Source organism: Aythya marila (assembly GCF_965140915.1).
Source record: "Aythya marila genome assembly, chromosome: 4".
Taxonomy (NCBI): domain Eukaryota; kingdom Metazoa; phylum Chordata; class Aves; order Anseriformes; family Anatidae; genus Aythya; species Aythya marila.
In genome coordinates, this window is record NC_139045.1 from 44,434,835 (window position 1) to 44,453,758 (window position 18,924).

At 36.1% G+C, this 18,924-nt stretch overlaps 1 protein-coding gene across 5 annotated transcripts in view; it reads left to right on the forward strand.

Moving 5' to 3' along the window:
• PDE5A (phosphodiesterase 5A) overlaps positions 1-18,924 on the forward strand; it is a 134,903-nt gene that overhangs the window by 103,938 nt on the left and 12,041 nt on the right. For 4 of the 5 annotated variants that reach the window (XM_082758895.1, XM_082758892.1, XM_082758894.1 and 1 more), the window contains exons 9-15: positions 1,602-1,686; positions 5,835-6,010; positions 7,499-7,558; positions 10,264-10,410; positions 12,494-12,619; positions 14,439-14,533; positions 17,890-17,977. In XM_082758895.1, the coding sequence (XP_082615021.1) occupies positions 1,602-1,686; positions 5,835-6,010; positions 7,499-7,558; positions 10,264-10,410; positions 12,494-12,619; positions 14,439-14,533; positions 17,890-17,977 (777 nt within the window). The remainder of the gene's footprint in view (positions 1-1,601; positions 1,687-5,834; positions 6,011-7,498; positions 7,559-10,263; positions 10,411-12,493; positions 12,620-14,438; positions 14,534-17,889; positions 17,978-18,924) is intronic. The other variant, XM_082758893.1, reaches the window with a different exon arrangement.

The window sequence follows — 18,924 nt, forward strand, 5'->3', positions numbered from 1 at the left end:
GTTAGAGTAGTAGAGACAAAGTTCAAATATCTACAACACTCATTAAAACCATTTATGCCTATTCTTGTTTAGTCTCCTTCCTTTTCATTAATACTGGGACAAGTATATTTTTAAACAGTGTACACTGTGGTCTTCTCCGATCCAGACAAGCTTGAGTTTCAATGCACCTGAAATTTACTGTGAAACAGCAGGTTCTCCTCAAGGTACCTGTAAACCAATTTTCGTGCAAACTTGACTTACTGGTTCTTAACTGCCCCTGCTTGAGAGGTCTAGCAGGGAGAGATGCTGATTCCTAGCCTTTTTTACAGCTCATTTCACAGGTACATCTTTTCAGCCTGCAGTTCAGAAACCAGCAAATCCTACTCTTGAGTTGTTCTATCTATCGTGTTGATAATGGGCTACTAAATATTAAGTTCCCGGAGTCATGTAAAGTAGCTGTCATGATATAATCCTTTCATCTTTTCTTCAAAGAATCATACTTCCTATTGCCATTTATAAGCATTGGAGTATTTAAGCATTAGAGTGTATAAGCATTAGCCTGCACAGAAAATCTTCAGTCCCTTGCACAGGACAAGACAAAAAAGCAACAGCAGTAAAAGCAAGCAAACCAAAACAAAAAACACAGCCAACCAAACAATCCACCCCCCAGCACTTTTGATCTGAAATATTAGTGTATACACACTTTTTGTGTCACATACGATTAGAGACTGACCTTCATTTACTTCTCAGCAACTGCCAAATTATTCCAGGGTCCAAGAGCAACAGAGCAAATCTAGGTCATTTGCTCACCAGATATTTGAAAAAGGTGTATTGTCATTTTGTTCCACCCTTTCACCTTCTCATTTCCTAGATAAAGTCAGTGCTCTTCTCTTGGGGCATGACAGCAAAAAATACATCCAGCCTAGCAACGATAAAAGGTCTTAGGAAGACTGTAGTATGTTGACCTAGTCAGAAAACTGGTCATTCTTTGGATCATAACTTGGTCTCCGCTACCAGACTTTTCATTACATCACTGGGTTAATCAAAGTGTCTCAAATGAACCAAAAGGGTTTTACAAAAATTTCAGTCACAAAATGCACAATTAGCTTAATGCCAGGTAGCTACTCCTGTTTTATGACAACTGTTCTTTATGTGGCCATACTGTAAGTGAAGGGGATATGCTGGAAATGGGAGAAGTCAGTTACTTTCACAGCTCTTCACCTGATGAGAATAGAAAGGTGTCCTAAAGCCCAGCTGATCCATTTTCAGCTGCACCAAGTTGAATACTTTGTCTTGGTGCAAAATTGTCATTTTTGTGAAAGCAAAATGAAAGAACCTATTACAAAATTAACACATTTTTAGCACAATTACACAAGTCACTGGGAACTCTGATGATTATCATCTTTACCTGTATTATTATTATTCACTAAATCTTGTATCAGATGTACTGTTTATTATACCATCCAGCCAAAGATATGCAAACTCTTTGAAGACATGACTGCTTTTTGAAGGAGAATGTGAACCAAGAATAGCTGTAGGCCCCAGCTCTACATCATTTTCATTTCAGGCACCTAAGCATTAGTCTTAAAAATTGTAACTGTATTTTTTTGTTTGTTTAACAGAATGACAATGCAGAAAATGTAAATCAACACATAAAGAGTTTGCTGTGTACACCAATAAAAAATGGGAAAAAGAATAAGGTGATAGGTAGGTATCTTTACAAAAAGTATTTTTGTACTTGTCATAGCAATATTTCTGCCTCCACAGTAAACTCTCAGCAACGTGGAATCTAAACACAGGGGAAGAGACCCTTAATTGTCATGCTTTCAACTAATAAGTCCATTGCAACCTTGCCTGTAAATTGCTTGCCTTACAAGTTACCAGCTACCTACAACTCTCCTGTGATATTTCACCATTTTCGTAGCTTCATGCGCTTGATAGTTTTCTATAAGTAAAATTATTTTCACTGTTTCCTTTTCAGAGAGTCAGATACCACTCTCACTGTTACAAGGCAGTGAAAGGAAGACAAGTAAATCAGTAAATAAGCTCTGAGCTTTTAGGGAACAGAGGTAGTACTCTGAAAGTATAGCATGTGGGAAGGCAAGCAGGCTGCGCATACAGTGACAGTTTTTTGCAAATAAGATTTGGCTACAGAAAGATTCATACATGAGAAGGTTAAGTGCTATGCAGAATTGTTGCTATGAATTGCCCTTTAGAGTTGCCTGCTTCTACTAGTTGATTGCATAGGAAGGCTACAGTCTTATTACAAGACACTAAATTTAAAAGCCCAAATCTACCTAGCGCAAATACCGCTGCAGCATCTCCTTTGCCTTTTCTTGAACTTTTCTTCTTTTTTAAAGAATGCCCAATGGTTTCCTGTGGTAAAATTTCCATAAGTAATTTGATGTCGCTTAGGCACACATAGGCCTAGATACTTATGGAAACTTAGAAGCCTATTTATCTTTAGGTCCCTAGAAATATTTAGGTGTCCAGGGTCTGGATCCTCCAAGATGAAATAAATGCCTAAATTTTCTTGAGGATCTGGTCCTAACAATGCTTCATGGAATAAGTGTAATGAGTTTTAAGTCTTTCCACGAGTTTCAGATTCACCTTAGGCAAGAGGAGGATGCTTTCGAAAATTACCAGGGCCTCCCTGTCCCATGAAGAGCAGAATGCTTGTCAGCCTACTATGCTGGCATCAGTAAGTTCCACAACCAAACTGAACATAAAATATATTAATTTCCAGATAGAAGTGTGAATTCAACTTCCTCAGCTTTACAGAATTTGTCAAGAAAATGTTCCAAGATTGCATTTTTAATCGTCTTCAAGTAATTGTGCTTGAGAATTATGACAAAACTACATAATCAATGTATACAGTAAATGCAAGACTCTTTTTCCATGAAGACAGCTCTTTTTGTAAAATTCCTGAAGCAAAAAGAGAAGCATTGTCTTTACTGAATAGCATTCTTTGAAATTTCTTCTTATACCAACCTCCTCAATGATTTTTTGTATTACTTTGTTTTCTGTATTCTACCAGACTCTAGAAAACAAAGATGAAAATTGAACTGTTGAGTTTTAATTACATTTGCTTCGCTATGCTGTTAACTATCGATAAAAGTTACATCAGATCTCACATGGAGTTTTTCTATTGTTGTGGTTTTGTTTTTGTCTTTTTTTTTCTGTGAAATTTCAAACTGAAAGTTTCAGTCAGGCAGCATTTTTAGGTGGGCTTTTCAAATCTGAGCAGTTCTCAATAGGAGATGTTCTTCAAAGTCCTTTCAGGTTTCACAGCCCACCTAATGTTCAAATCTTTAACAGGGCAACATCAAAAACTTGTTTCAGGGACAGTACCTATAGGTTCCTTTAACATATTGTATAAAAATATTTTGTCTTCCTTTTTTAAGATTAGTATACCCAAAACCAGAATTTGGAGAGTGAGATGTGCAGAGGGGTAGTGAGGGTAGGAAAAAGCATCCACAGCAAAACCAAGCAAATATTACTTGAAGAGAGATAAAAAGATATATATTTTTTTTTACTCTCCTGACTTGTACATTTTTCAGATTTGTGTTGAAAACTTTATAGAATCTTTCTGTGGTTTTGTAAGTATGGCCCAATAAAAGAAATTTGAACACCTTTACTACTAACATGAGGACCCCTGAATGCTTTTGAAAAACATTCCAGTTAAGAGCCTTAAATAGCACACAGCATATTTGCTGTAGTTTTCTCATTTTTTAAAAGGCATTTATGTGTATCCAAATGCTGTGCCTTTTAAGAATTCATTTGCACTTGTGGCTTATTCACTGTTGAATCTGACTCTTGTGTTTGTTACATCACAGTTGCTATGGAAATAATTATAAAGTCATAAACAGTACTAAACAGAGATTTGAAAGTGAGTTCCATGAGATTTTCCCTGGGTTTTATAAGTCAGCTTCTTTTTCCCAGGGATGGTTAATCTTGTTCTTAGTGAATCCTTATTCTCCAAAATCATATATTTTTAATACCATTTAAGTATCTACTAATCCATTAAAGTGGCATCTTCTTTGCAATATTCAAATACCACAACCCCTGCCCCAGTGGTTTACAACTGCAACTGTAATCTTACTGATCTCTCTAGAGGAGCCTTGGATACTAAAGTTCTTCAAACACAATATAATTTGGAAATAGGATGGTGTTCGTATAGTGTCACCAGACATTAAAATTTCTACATGCTAGGCCATTGTTCTTCTAAAAATATAGCTTACACATGTGCAACATTCTTTTCCTCCTTTTTTCTACTTACTGTAAAAGGGAAGATATAAACTAGCTCCGTCACAGACTTTTTAAAAAAAAAATTATGGTTTTTGATTAAGTCTGTAAACGTACGATGCTAGAATTACTTCCATATAAAAAATCATTATTACTAATAAAACCTTAGAGTAACCGATTATGTTCACTGTTGATTCTACTGTTAAATAGTATTTGTTATAATTTCTTGCCTATCAATAAAGAGAAAGCAAATCCGTCCTCCCGGACCTTATGGTGGCAAAGTGTAAGGCATTCAGATTCTGTTCATATAGTCTATGTAAATGAAGAGTAGCTCTGCTAGAGCAAGAAAACCTGAAAGCTGGTAAACAGTGTTCTGGAAACATCATTAAATAGTTATCCTTTTTAAATACATATTTAATGTAAGCTGGTTAAATACATATTTAATAAATTATTGTTTCTGCTGCAAAATGTTCTTCATAAAATACATAAAATATACAAACTTGTAAGCAATTACAATTTATATCAAACAAAGAATACTGCATTTTGTCATATTTTTTATTTTTTTTTTTTTTAGAATTCTTAATTTGCAACTATGACTTTCACTGGGACAGTTATTTGCAACTGATCAGGAAATATTAGGTTGTTGTTTTTTTTTTTTAATCTTTAAAACTGCTAGTACTTACACTTATGAGAGTGAGAAAACATTTGAACTTGCTTAAGACAATAATCACTCTCACAGCAACTTAGGGCAAAGACATGTTTTTATGATGCAGCTGCTTTAATTCATACTCTGATTTCTTAGCAAAAACTGCCATTTGCTAGGTGAAGCTAAACTGAGGTATGTATGTGAATTTCCCTGTGCTTAAAACAATCTGAAGGCTTGGTAGAAGTTACCTGTCAAACCTCTCAATGGCAAGTGCACAGAAAAGTCTGGCACTAAAGAGCAGAAATTATTAACAAAAAATAAACAGATGCAATCATCAGCAATTTTGAAATTAACAATATGATTTCAGTAGGATGCTTTTGGATGACTTCAGTAGTCTTTGGAGCAGGCCGTAATCCAATCGCATCCTCACGGAGTCAGCAAATATATTTGAACTTCAAGCCTCAACATGGCTATTTTCTGTTTATTTCATTTATTTTAAAAAATTTCCAGTACTGACTCAAATAAGGAAGTGAAAACTCAGTGTACCAATGTTCTGACTTTCATAAATGTTCTTTTGGCATGCTTACAAAAATTTAATTAGCCTCCAAAGGACAAATCGTCTTTAGGGATTAAATCAACCTAGAATACCATTAATAATAAAAGTCAGGATGAAAACTACCCTAGAATTTCACCCAAATTTTTGGTTTATAAATCCTAATAAATGCTTTTGGGTCTACCAAGTAGTGTATGATATTTTAGTATTTATTCTGTAATACAGTGAACTCGCTCTAATGAACTTTGGGATGAAAAATTCTATAGCACTACGACGTGTCACTTTAATGTATTTGGTGGTTTGTACTGTGGGCTAAACAGTCTTAGGCCTAATCTTTCCCTTGATGTACCATACCATAGATGGTATTTTGGCAATTCTCTGTATTCTTTAAATTTCTCTATCCTGACTTAGGGGTTTGCCAGCTTGTGAATAAGATGGAAGAAAACTCAGGCAAAATCAAGGCTTTCAACAGAAATGATGAAGAGTTCCTGGAAGCTTTTGTCATCTTTTGTGGCTTGGGGATCCAGAATACACAGATGTATGAAGCTGTAGAAAGAGCAATGGCCAAACAGATGGTGACACTAGAGGTGAGCTCAAAATCTAGGTGGTCTTTAATTGACACAAAACAGATCCTGACTTCCTCCAGACCTTCACTGTTCTATACAGAAGTGCAGCTACTCCCATGAATACTCAATAGAAATTGTGCTCCCCCATGAGAACAGCATTTGGCCTGCTGAGTTGCACAGGAATTTTTCTGCTGGTTTCTGTATCTAGACGGCAAACTATTTCATTTGGTATTGTATTTTAACTTTACTCGTGAGATTTAGTGGTGAACTGAGCACATCTTTTCCTCCACATGAAGCTATGCATTGGCAGCATAGCTGGTTTGTTCAGTTGCGTAGGAAGAGGAAATGGTTTGGGGGATTAGGGGCTTCCTTTTCTTGTCTGAGGTTTTCTGTGATGATTTTGGCTCAGTCCTTTAGACAAACTGGTTTGGGGAGTAACAGCAGCATTATTGTAGGTTTTCAGCAATTTCTTCGGAGTCAAAGACTCCATAAAACCATATCAAGATGAACGTCATCTGTCTCAGCCTTTGAATTGGCTACTGTTAAGTTTAATCGCTAAAGAATGCTTTAATCTGAGAAGCTGAGAGGTGATAGCTTGAGGCTGAAAGTGAAAAAATTGTAGATTTGGATCTCCTAATATTCTTTATGTAAATAGAGTGTTTGCAGGTTTCCTAAAATGTGGGTTATGTACCTAGTAGCCTCTAAAATAAATGTTACTGCTCTCAGATAAGCCCATATTAAGTCCTGTTCAATAGAAAGGTGGTAAAATTGTTGTCAAAATAATTGAAGTTCTTTAAAAAGAAGCTGCCAGTTTACCTGGCAAATTAGCAATTCTTTCTCCTACTATAGCACTTTATAGATAATATATGAAGTCCATACCTATAAATCCCATAGTGGGAAAAATATTGTGGGTTAATATATAAATTGGCAGCTTTAAAAAAAAAAAAAAAAAAAAAAGTTATTCTTAAATGCTAAAAAAAAAATCCATAACATTTTCATGTCCTGTGTTCTCACAGCTAAAAAACATGAGCTTATTTTGTTAATTTAAAACAAACATATTTTCTTTCAGACTTTTCTGCCAAGTTTCATTTAAGGCAAAACTTTCTTTTATGTCTGAATAAACTCCTGAAAGGATTATTATGGCAACAATGTCAGGCTCGTAATTATAGCTGTTTCATGAATTATTTGTCTTTGAAAGTGGAGCATGAAAATTTTCCAAAGAGAAAATCAGAGTTCTTTGCTCATTTATAGAAACTATTTACATTTTCTTGGCCTAATTATCTCAAGAAGATTCTGTGCTGTGGGAGATCTGTAAAAGCTACAGATATCTCCCCGTATGCTTTTGGAGCTCCTTAAAACCGGAGCAGACCCTGCATGGACACCAGATTTCATCAGCAAGTGCAACACGATGCAGCTGCAGACTTAAAAATTCTGCTTTAGTTAAAACCCTCCCTCCTTCTTTTATCACATTGTTCTTTTGTTTTTTCTAAGGTCTCCTTTTCTCTTTAGGTTCTCTCATACCATGCTTCTGCTGCAGAGGAGGAAACGAGGGAGCTGCAGGTAACAGCGGTAATTGAATTTTTTACTATTACTTCAGAAATATTTCATTGATGTAACAAAGAAGGGCAGTGCCTTACACAGACGTGATCTCTACACATGTGGAAGCACATTTTCCAGAAATAAAAATTACAGTGAAGCTAACATTACGATGTACAGAGAGCTGCAATTACCTGAAAGCCAGAAATAGAAATAGACACTGACACAATGACTGCCATTCTCGTGAGCTTAAATGACCGCAGCAGTTGGTGCAATAATACTATCAACTCCCAATGATCAGGTATTTCAGAAGCAAACTCTCATTAATCTTTTTGGCAGCTAAGTCTGAATTTTGCATATTTTATATCTTTGGTATAGCTTTATAACCTATCAACAGTATGTGGCTGCTCTAATTTAAAACCATAGCTTTCAAATACTTTTTAATTTGTGGACTTCTGAAAAAGTTAGATCGGAGGAGAAAAACCATAGAGTTTCAACCTACTGACAATAGCTTTGGTTTTCTTCTTAATTAGCCTACGGTTACAGACCCTTGCCCTAAAAATCCACATGGTACAGTCAGACTGTTAATATTCCTGCACTGTCTTTTAGTTGAATCAATTAAGGCTTCATTCCTAAAGCACGGAAAAGAGACAAATCCTGCTCTTTAAATATCTGCTGTCAGCATGTACCCTTTCAGATACAGGATCATTGCTACCCTTTTTTTTGTCTCTGTACTCACAAAATAGAATAGACATTGATAGTTCCAACATTTCATTGTATTTTTTTCCTGAAGCTATTTGATGTTTCTGTGCACTGAAAAAGTTACCAGTACTTGAACAGAGATGGGGCAAGTGAGTTTATAGATCAAGTCACTCATGTTAAAGACATCAGTTTGCCTATGCCTAATTTTAAGTTTTTAATAAATAGTGACAAAGGCAGCACCTGCTACCCAAGTTGAAAAGCTAACCTTCCCACCTTAGATTCTCCTCTTAGTAATGGGAGAGAGGCAGGTGATTCTAAAAATCGGTTTGTAGCAAAAGTCCATTTTAAGTAAGGATTCGGGGAAATATGTAAGATATGTAAGTGTAGTGGTTCCTTTTGTATGCAGATGATTCTTTCCTTGAAATCTAACTTAAAATGTCTGCCAAGGACAGGTGTAGAGACTTTTTTTTTGGGGGGGAGGAGAGGGTAATGGGGAGTAGACAAAGACTTTACAAGAACTTCTATGAAATCGTGCTAGTATTTCCCCCTAATTAAGAATAACCTCTACAGTATTACTTTGTGTTGACTATCTTCCCATTAACACTTCACAATAAGATTTCAGTTTTGAAATTATGTGGAACACCTAACTGATAAACCCACCTCGCCTGAAGTGATAGACAGATGTTGCTTGGAGTTTGTTCCAGGTGTCAGATTGTACAACACTGATTTCATGTGTGCAGATGTGATCCAGGTGACATAACAAGTCAGTACCCATGAAAGAGGCCCTTACTGGTGGCTAAAGCTAACACACTGCATATTACAACTTCTGGTCTACTACTAAGGGTCAGCAGATGAATAGCGATTTACTTGGCTTCAGGATTCTTATATTAAGCCAGACAAAATAGATTAAGGTGATCAGTCTGGATATAACTTTGTGTGATTTGCTTTAAAATAATCTGATACAACAGAATTTTTCACTTTCACCATTGCACCCACATAGTGCCAGAATGTCCTATTGCATCAGTCACTGCTTTTGGGCATGGATACTGTCTGCAACCTGTGCTCTATATTACAAAGCAAATGAAACACTTATTTCTTTAGCCATCCCGCTTTTACCTGATTTTCTTTTAAACCATATTGAAGTAAAACAACTGGAAAGAAGTAGTACTGAAAACTCCACCTTTTTATTTACTGAAAAAAATGATATTAATTTTATTTGATTCTAATCTATAACATAAGAAATCATGTACGTGTTAACAAATTTAACATCTGCGTTTTGAGGGGCAATTGATACATATACTCTGAATTTTATAACTAGAAAATGTAGAGCTGTGATACACAGAGATGAGTTGGAAGATTATTGATAGAACTTACAGATTTTTAAAAGTATAGTGTTTGTTGGGGTTTTTTTTTGCATGTCTACTTTAGAATTTCAAAGTAAAGGTGTATGATTATACTCTAAATACATTAAAAACATTATTCAAGGGTTTTAAATATTATCTTACCAGAGGTAAACCCTAATTTTTCAGGTTTTTAGCCCTGAGAAAGCTCTGCCTGTGGACAGGTTCTGGCTACCGCAGTGCTGAATATGGATTCTGCTAGGAAATCTTTGTTCTAACAAGTCTACGGTGACATCTTTCCTCGCCATTTTCAGAAAAACACCAACAGTTACAGATTTTGATGTCTGTATTTTCATAAAAACAAACTACATTGCCTTATTTTCTCAATCTCCCAATTTCATATGTACTCTTAGTTGTAATTTCTCTTAGGTGACTTAGATAACAGACTGTTTGACCGTGTAATCCTTTACTTATCCTCTTGATCTATGGAAAAAGTGTTTGTTAAATCTGGGAAGCAAATAAGGCAATGTTAAAGAAGTAAGGCTAAGGAAAGATAAATGAGAAGTACTTATGAGGTTTCAGCATAACGTGAAGGAAGTTAAAATTTAGTATCTCACTACTTCTCTGTTGAAAAAGCAGATAGTTATGTTATGATTTCTCTTTTCTTATGCTAAGTTTTATTCTCTTATTCTCTAGGCTGCTGTAGTACCATCTGCACAATCTCTCAACCTAACTGACTTCAACTTCAGTGATTTTGAGCTATCGGATTTTGAAACAACACTGTGCACAATTCGAATGTTCACAGACCTCAATCTGGTGCAGAATTTCCAAATGAAACATGAGGTATAACAGCTGTCAGATGCTGCTTCACATAATGAGACAAATTAATTATTGGAAAATCAAGATAATAGTGAAACAAGCCTACAGTATAGAAATAAGTGAAAACCTGTGTTAAGGATTAGTTTCAGGACATTTCAGGACTATTATTATCAGAAACAGTGTAAAAGTCAGTAATGTGCCACAGTAAAAAAAAAAAAAAAAAAAAGGCAAATTTTGTTCTTCACTGGCAGAGGAGTAGTGTTTAATGCCCATGGAGTAACTATATTGTAGTTCATGTTTGAAGAGATACAAAGAGATACAAATTAAATTTAAAAAATCTGGGGAGAGAACTAACACTTTAGGATATTTAGGAAAGTTTGAATGATTAAGCTGATTTTTTCCAGAAAACAGAATATTGAGGAGGGAGATGTTAGCGACTTTTCAGTAAGTGAAAGACTGTTAAAAAAGGGACAGTAATGTAGGTTTTCTGTGTCCATATAAGGCTGTAAGAGAAGTAAATAGCTTAGTCTTTCCCCCACAAAAGATTAGATTAGATGTTAGGAGGACTTTATATTTATGGAGATAGTAAAGACTGAAATAGATTACTTAAGTGGACTGTGAAAATTCCACTGGAGGCTTTTACCAATAGACCTAGTTGTAGATATGCATCTGTCCTTGGTGATCTAGACAGGTATTCTGATTTTGCCCTGAAGTTAGACTAGGTGATCTCTTGGGCCTTCCAGTCAATACACATGACTTCTATTAATAAAAACATTCATTTATAAATCCTTTAAATTTTGTTCTTATATTTTTTGATAAAACTTCCAAAGCTTAGTATCAAAATGCAAGATTCATTTGGAGGACTGCATAGACAGATTAGCAAGGGAGAACAGGTATTTAATTTCTAGATCACCAGCTTATAGGACAATTTAGATGTGTAGAGTTTCAGCACAGAAAGCAGTACTATATTACCTAGTCTGATCTCTTGAATATCACAGTACTTAGTTTTACCTCTGCAGTAAGGCCAAAAACTTGTACCTCTTTAACGGGTATAACCCAACAGAGAGAGGGTGTAACTTCTAATTCAGAGTGGAGCAATTCTACTGGTTTTGAACCAACAAGATAGCACCATGACAATAGACATGTAGGTACGTATATCGGTAGAAGCAAGAGAGCATTAACATCTTAGAAGCTACACCTCTGTCTTCCCATACTAGAGCTAAAGATAACTGGCACTAGCAAAATACTCCTTATTTAACAGTGAAAAGGTACAGAATACTGCTGCTTTTGTCTGTGCATAATTGTTCATCTGTATGAGTGACACTGGATTTTCATTTCTGCCACCTTTCACTAGGAACACTAAAACTCATCTTGAACAATCTAAGGCCAAGGTCCTCAGCCAGCATTTAACATCCAGCAGTATGCTGTACACATTTAAACCAAGGGATCTGCATTAGTACACATCCAGTTACTATCTGGCCTTCATGCCTTTCACTTTCTTTTTTTTAAGTAAAGTATAACCCACAGCTTGTAATAGCTTTGTGTAAAAGATCCAGGACATACTTGCTTCCTTCATAAGAAAATACAACCTAGCAATATAGTAATTGCTGCCTTTCTATCATACTTGCTTTCCAAAGTCCAAAACTGCTTGTGTTTTGACAAGCTGATATGGGTGAAAAGCCACATGTTCATTGTCAAAACAACTTTTAAGAGAGTTCTGCAATTCAAAAATAAATTGTCTCTATGACATATGTTGTTACAAGCAAGTATTTTTTTCTCCCACTTAGCTCAATATAACTCAGTTTCTGAATTAACAACAGTTATTAACTAACATAACAGATACTAACATTTGGCCAGTAGTAATAAAAAAACAAAACCACAAGTGTTACATACTCAAGGAGAGGCTGAACTGGTGGTTGTAAGCACATTTTTATCTATATTGACAAGAATGACATACAAGTATGTTGTTATATTTGAATTTAATTGAGTTAAAAGGAAATTTTTCTGTATGAGAGTTTGCAAAAGTATCTTGAGGATGATTTGTTGTCCTAAAAAGAATATTTTTTAAATATATTTACAGTTAACTATGTGGTACTGTTTCTTAAAGGTTCTCTGCAGATGGATTTTAAGTGTGAAGAAAAATTATCGGAAAAATGTTGCTTATCACAATTGGAGACATGCGTTTAATACAGCACAGTGCATGTTTGCAGCTTTAAAGTCTGGTAAAATTCAGGTATGTTTTGCTGTTTGTAGTTTAAGAACCTTCTGGCTAACTTCTGTAATGATGAAGAGTTCCAATTGTCATGTTGTTAAGATGTTCATCCTTCTACCGGATCGCTAATGAAATCAGAGTTTTCTACAGAAGACTTCTGGCTTTAAGTGCTTGGTTTATTCAGTTGTTGCCATGTTGTTATGTATCCAGTTTCAGGTAAATCCTCTGGAAACTTTCAGGTGGATGCTCACAATAGGAATATCTCAAATAAAGCATGTTTAGCATTATATCTTTTTTAAAAGTCAATGCATGTGCTGCAAGCAAGTCTAGAGGCTGTAGAAGAAAGGGATCAAATGGACCATAAGAAAAGGATATAGGTTTCAATGATGCTTCCTTATAATCAACACGTTTTGTTTGTTTGTTTTTAAATTTATACACAGAGCTGAATACAGCTGTAGACAAACAATAGGACGTTTTTAGAGATAAACATTTAAATGCTCATTTCGGTGCTTTTGAACAAAGTTTCAGCTTTCCACCTAAAAGACTAATAACTTCAAAAACAGTCTAATCATACTGTGTTACAAATACTGAAGAGCCAGATAATCCCAAAAATAAGAAAAACTTGCATTCGAGACTTTTCCAAAATATGTTTTCAGTTTTACTTTTTATTTTTCTTGAAGAAAACAAAATGTTCCTGTTCATTTTGAATCAACGTGTTTCTCAGTTGGATTTCGCACCATTGTTACTAGTTGGTTTATGAAGAGACAAAGGCAAATACATTCATATTCCTTCTAGTTGGAAAAGAATAGGACATGGTAGATTTGCTCTGTGTGCAGTATGGCAATCTCAGATGCTTCTGATAGCTTGCTTGCTATTTTTGGAATCCTGTCAGTCTCCACTGCAATTTCCATAAATTGTTTTATTCCTAACTGCATTGGATTCACTCCACTCTCATTTTCATGTCCTAGATTCTGGGCTCAGAAATTGCATTGAACATTAGTCTCTCAATTTCCTTTCATCTGAGAGGAAAAACAAGCAATAGGACACACATCTTCCTAAGAGAAACATAAAATCAGTCATTTCCAAACTGATCTGACTAGACTAAGGACAGGCTGCATTATCTAGAACACAGACACAATCCACAGAAGTTGTAACTGCTTGAAGAAAATCTGAATTTTTGGTTGTACACAGGGCACAGCCCCTCAGTGGCTGTGCTGTCACTAGCTGTTCTTCAAATTCCTGTCCTGACTGTTGCGCCTGCTATTCTCATCCCATTAAAAAAATGCTGCATGAATATTGTAGTTTTGTCCAACCTCTGTTTCTCACATTTAAGTAAATTTTCTATTCATTTCTATTGAACAACATTCATGGTATGAAATACTCTTGAAAGAGAAACTGTAACCTCTCCACTAATCTTTGCTGAAGCTCCAGAATAAGCTCTTAGTAATGAATCTGATGTTGCTTAATTTTGTTATCCATGGGTTTTGAACTTCTGTTAATGTATTTGCCCAGTGATCAATGTAGAGCATGCCATTTTTCCCTCTTGATTATTCCATGGACATTTGGGAAATTTGTATTTTTTTCTACTGATTTAGGGAATGTAGCCTAACTTCTTTGAGGTTATATAGGAGCTGAACTAAAAGTAATGGAGCCAGAACTTAAAAACAAACAAAAAAAAAAAAATTTACTGTTGGCACATAATTTTACATCTGTGGCCTCTTTTGCCCAGAGCTGTATCACCTATGTAGGTGAAGACAAGATGGCAGATATAAAACACATTGTGCAAAATAAATCCCTGTTGCAAAGCTAACTCACTTCCTGTATTTCTCTTTGCATATAGAGCAAACTGACTGACTTAGAAACACTGGCTTTACTGATAGCAGCTCTAAGCCATGATTTGGATCACAGAGGGGTGAACAACTCTTACATACAAAGGTAAGTAGCCTGAAAGAAGTTAAATAAAAACAATCGAATACATAAAATCACAGAACTAAACTAAGTACAGTCTAATTGATTTGACAATGTGAGACTGTGCAAAGGAAGGTCTTTACATAGGAGTAAGTGCAAGAACAGTCTGAAACAGGCCAAAGACACATAACCTCGCTGAGCTAGCTAACTGCGATGGCAGATGACCTGAACTCTTCAGAGACTGTGCAGGGGCAGCATCTTCCTGCTGCTGTTCCATATGTCCCATCCCCCAGTTCCCACACAGAGATAGCAAAAGGTCCCAGCTTCTAAGCGACAGCATGACAAAAACGTGCAGCTTTTCAGATTGCTTGCTGTCCAGCCAGCTGTTCCCCGTCTATCCTGGGCCAGCCCAGAGCTGAGCTGTGGAGCCATCCTGACGACACAGAGCAGTCACCGCACCATTTGGAACTCGGATCATTTCACCCATGATTTAGCCATGGTTTTCCAGAATTCAGAGTTGATTTGGATAGGACATATATTTAAAACCACATTACAAATTTATGATTGGTTGGCATTATTTTGGGTTATCTGTACTCTAACTTTTGATCAAGTCTGAAATTACAGAAAAGCCTTTACAAAGCAAAAAGGCAAGATGTGTTTTAATGCCTTGAAACAAAAATTCTTTACTAAACAAAATATTTCAGATTGAAGTTAGCAAAATAAAATCATCTGAACTCTTCTGAAATTTTCTCCGTATTTTATTTATTTTTTTTAATAATTTATTAATAGTTTCAGATCAGCACAAAATGTGTTTTTCAGTGAATTTAGTATTCACTTCAGATAACACTACATGATTCTTTGATTGAATAAATAGCTTGACTTAAAACATGATATAATGGTATTCCTGTGATACAGCGATGTGTCCTGATCTGACCAGAGATGGGGAAAAGATACCCAGAAACGTATACTTGTATCTTTTTCTGGCAGAGCTGGGGAGTGGTTTTGAAGCTACCTTTGGCAGAAGTGGTCAACTGTTCTCGCTGTGTGTAAAGTAAGATATTAGGGGAAGAAAAGTTTGTTTCAGGCAGAGAATACTGAAAGGCAGAAAATAAGTAAGCTGAAGGAAAGCTCCTGCCTTTCGGATACGTGTCAAAAATAACACTAAGACCAAATGTGTAAAGCAAAAAAAAAAAAAAAAGCCACAAAATTGAAAGAGTAACCTTTTTGTAGTTCCCTAATGGGGAAAATAGGGGAATCCGGCAGTAACTTGTAGCCTTGCAGTGATTAGAACTGGCTAGCTATTTTTTGCTTTATTTATTTAAAAATAAATTTCCTGGAAGACATCTGGAGATGCGTCATCTCCTCTCAAAAATGTCCTGGGAAAGTGTCATAGACAGCAAAATCTAACATTCATACATGCTGTAAAGCAGAAATGATCACAGCTGAATTCTTTTTCAACAAAACAGTTCCATGAATTTTGTTTTTAAATTCCACATTTAAATTAAATGAAAAGCAATTTTTTTTCTAGAAAAGGATCCCTTTTGTTTCTTCTTGGAAGCAGAGCAAGTGGGGACTTGGCATATGATTTTTTTTTTCTTTTTATTTAAGCAACTGTTTCAAAAATTAAAATGGTCCTGGTAGCAGAAATTACAGGAAATGAACTGTTTAAAGGTCTTTTGTAGATATGCAGAGGTTTTTGTTTTCTTTTTTTTTTTTTTTTCAAACCCACATGTAAAGTAGGCAAGCACAGAGTATGAAAACTGCATAACCAAACCACTGTGTTCTGAAAGCAGTGGTGTCCTTTGCCCTGGCTTGGTGGTTTAACAGACATGCTATGTAGTACAGAACTAGGAGCTTGAGTTTATTTCCAGCACTTGTGTCTTCCCAGACAATCAGGGTCTGTAAGTACTGAGCAAGCTCTAGTTTGGTGCGCTACTTGGGAAGATAACGTAAGATTTTTCTCACATATTTCTCTCTTCGATCAAGATGAACTTCAGGGACATAGTATGCATCCCATTTAACTCAATGGGAATTTCACTCAGCGTGCCTTGGCACAGTCCTACAATTTGTTTTCTAACAGAAACACGCAAGCATATTTGCTGTATATTTTCCTCTTGCAGTGGTCTCAGAGGATGTGCTGGGCAGCCAGCCCATAATCCCCAGGGACTTGCATCCTTTAATCTCCCTTTGTGCGTTTTTGTTTGTCTTTCCATCTTTCTCTCCACATTTCTGTGCTTCTGAAATCCCTGGAGGCTCCTCTCATGACTTTTGAGTTTCTGTGTGCATGTACTTTACATAGGGACTCAATCCTGCAACCACTTAATCATGTGAATGATCTTTAACCATACCAAAAGTCTTACGGAACTGTACACTAAAACAGAATTTCTCACATGATTAAACGTTTGTAGGTCAGATTATAATTAGAGTGATATTTTCAGGATAAGCAGCAAAACAGACTTCCAACAGAATCTTGTTTTAGTTAAAGATGAGGTAACCAATGTGGGAACAGGATTTGAAAATGAAGACAGAGTAGCAAAAGCTAAGAAAGTTATGCAACGAGGAACGGGGGAAATTAGAAATCCTCAGAGGAGGAATTTTATGTATTTTGTCTAAAGCTACTCAAACAGTAATTATTTTTTTTCTAGACTAAACTTTAAATTCTGTATCCATACACTTGGTTTTATGCTGTTTTTCCACTGCCTGTAGTCCAACTGACATCTTGTTTCCCTTTTGGATTTTGCCCTGGACAAAGGGAAGGTAATGATACTGCAGTAGTTTGGTCATGAGAATGGTGACGAAGTATCAGTACACTTGCTACAGCCCAATAGGAAATTATCTGCGCAACGTTTGGGGGCCTGCACCAGAGTCCATTGAGGCCAGCAGGAACTTACCCATTGACATCTGTGGGCTTTAGATCAGGTCTGCTTTATGAGTTGCAAGCTCAGTATAGCTGATGAAATATGCCAGGCAGGTGTGCAAAATGTAACAGAAACTGAAACTCACTTACATTCTCTTGGTGAAGAAACCTTTCTTGTTGCTTTTCCTTTTTGTGGAAGAACTCTGACCCCTTTACAAGACCTCGTTTTACATTCACATTCCTTGCGTGCAGCTGGTGTCTACAGGTAATGGAAGGCAGAAAACTGAAGTTGTCAGTGCTCTAAGTAACACTGTTGTCTTTTTATCTGTACTTTGCCTACACCTTTCCAAATATATTCATCTTGTTAGCCAGTCATACAGAAGGGGGAAAGGAACTGGTTAAAAACAAGCATTGGTGGGTGGGGATGAACAGATAATAAAAAGAGGACATTAAAAGGGAAATTATTTCTGGATGAGCATTATGTTTAATTTGATTTCTCCATCTGATTGGTGTTTTTGCTCTTCAGAAGTGAACATCCACTGGCTCAACTCTATTGCCACTCTATCATGGAGCATCACCATTTTGATCAATGCCTGATGATCCTGAATAGTCCAGTGAGTGCCTCGTTTTTGTGTATGCTGAAAAGAAACTGTTCCCAATTTTACTTTTTATTTTTAGCTTTTGGATAAATTCCTGCTCTTATACATTCCTAAAGTGATCTGTATTCCTTTTTGGGTAAAGAAAACAAATGCAGCAGTTTTGAGGTCACGGTTCCATTTCTGAGGACCACCAAACCTTTCCAACTGTTGCCTGATAAGGGAATTCTTGCTAATATCCTTGAATACCTGCCTCCTTCGACCAAAGGAAACAAAAAGCTTTCTTGCCATTTTCATGACCTCTTCTGAACCACTGGACAAACCCAAGTTCTTGCTTTCATTTCTAAAAACATTCCGGCCTACACATACACAGAGCAGTCCTGATGAGACCAAACCAAACACTGCTTGATGTTTACATTCCAAAGTGAAGCCAAACCTAAGCTAAGTAAATATGCAAATAAAGCTACATTCTTCTTCTATTATTAACTAATTCTAAGACCAGTTATTCATCATGCATGATCATTTCAAAGCTGTGTGTCTCCAATGTTCATGTATCACAGGTGTGATACTTCTGGCATCCTTTGTATTGCAATGATTCTCTCCTGTTCAGACAGGAAAATATGGAAAAATGTGGAGGCAAGTTGCCATGTCACCAACTATGTAGTGCTTTGGTTTGACAATGGGCTGCTGATCTTGTCTTTCTATGTACTAGCTTGTTATTTATGTTGCTTCATGAAAGGAGAGTATTTTAATTTACGTGAGGTGTGTAGGCAGATAGTGGAACCTGTTACCATTCCTGTGCTTAAGGGAAGGGTGGGAAAAAGGAAAGAGAAATGCTCTGATACAGCTGATGGCAAATTTATTTTTTATGAATGAAAGGGACTTAAAGGCTTTGCTGTTGCTCTGCCTGCAGTTTCATTTTGTAAAAGTCAGTTATGACGCTGTGCTGCACAGCTTTCATTCTG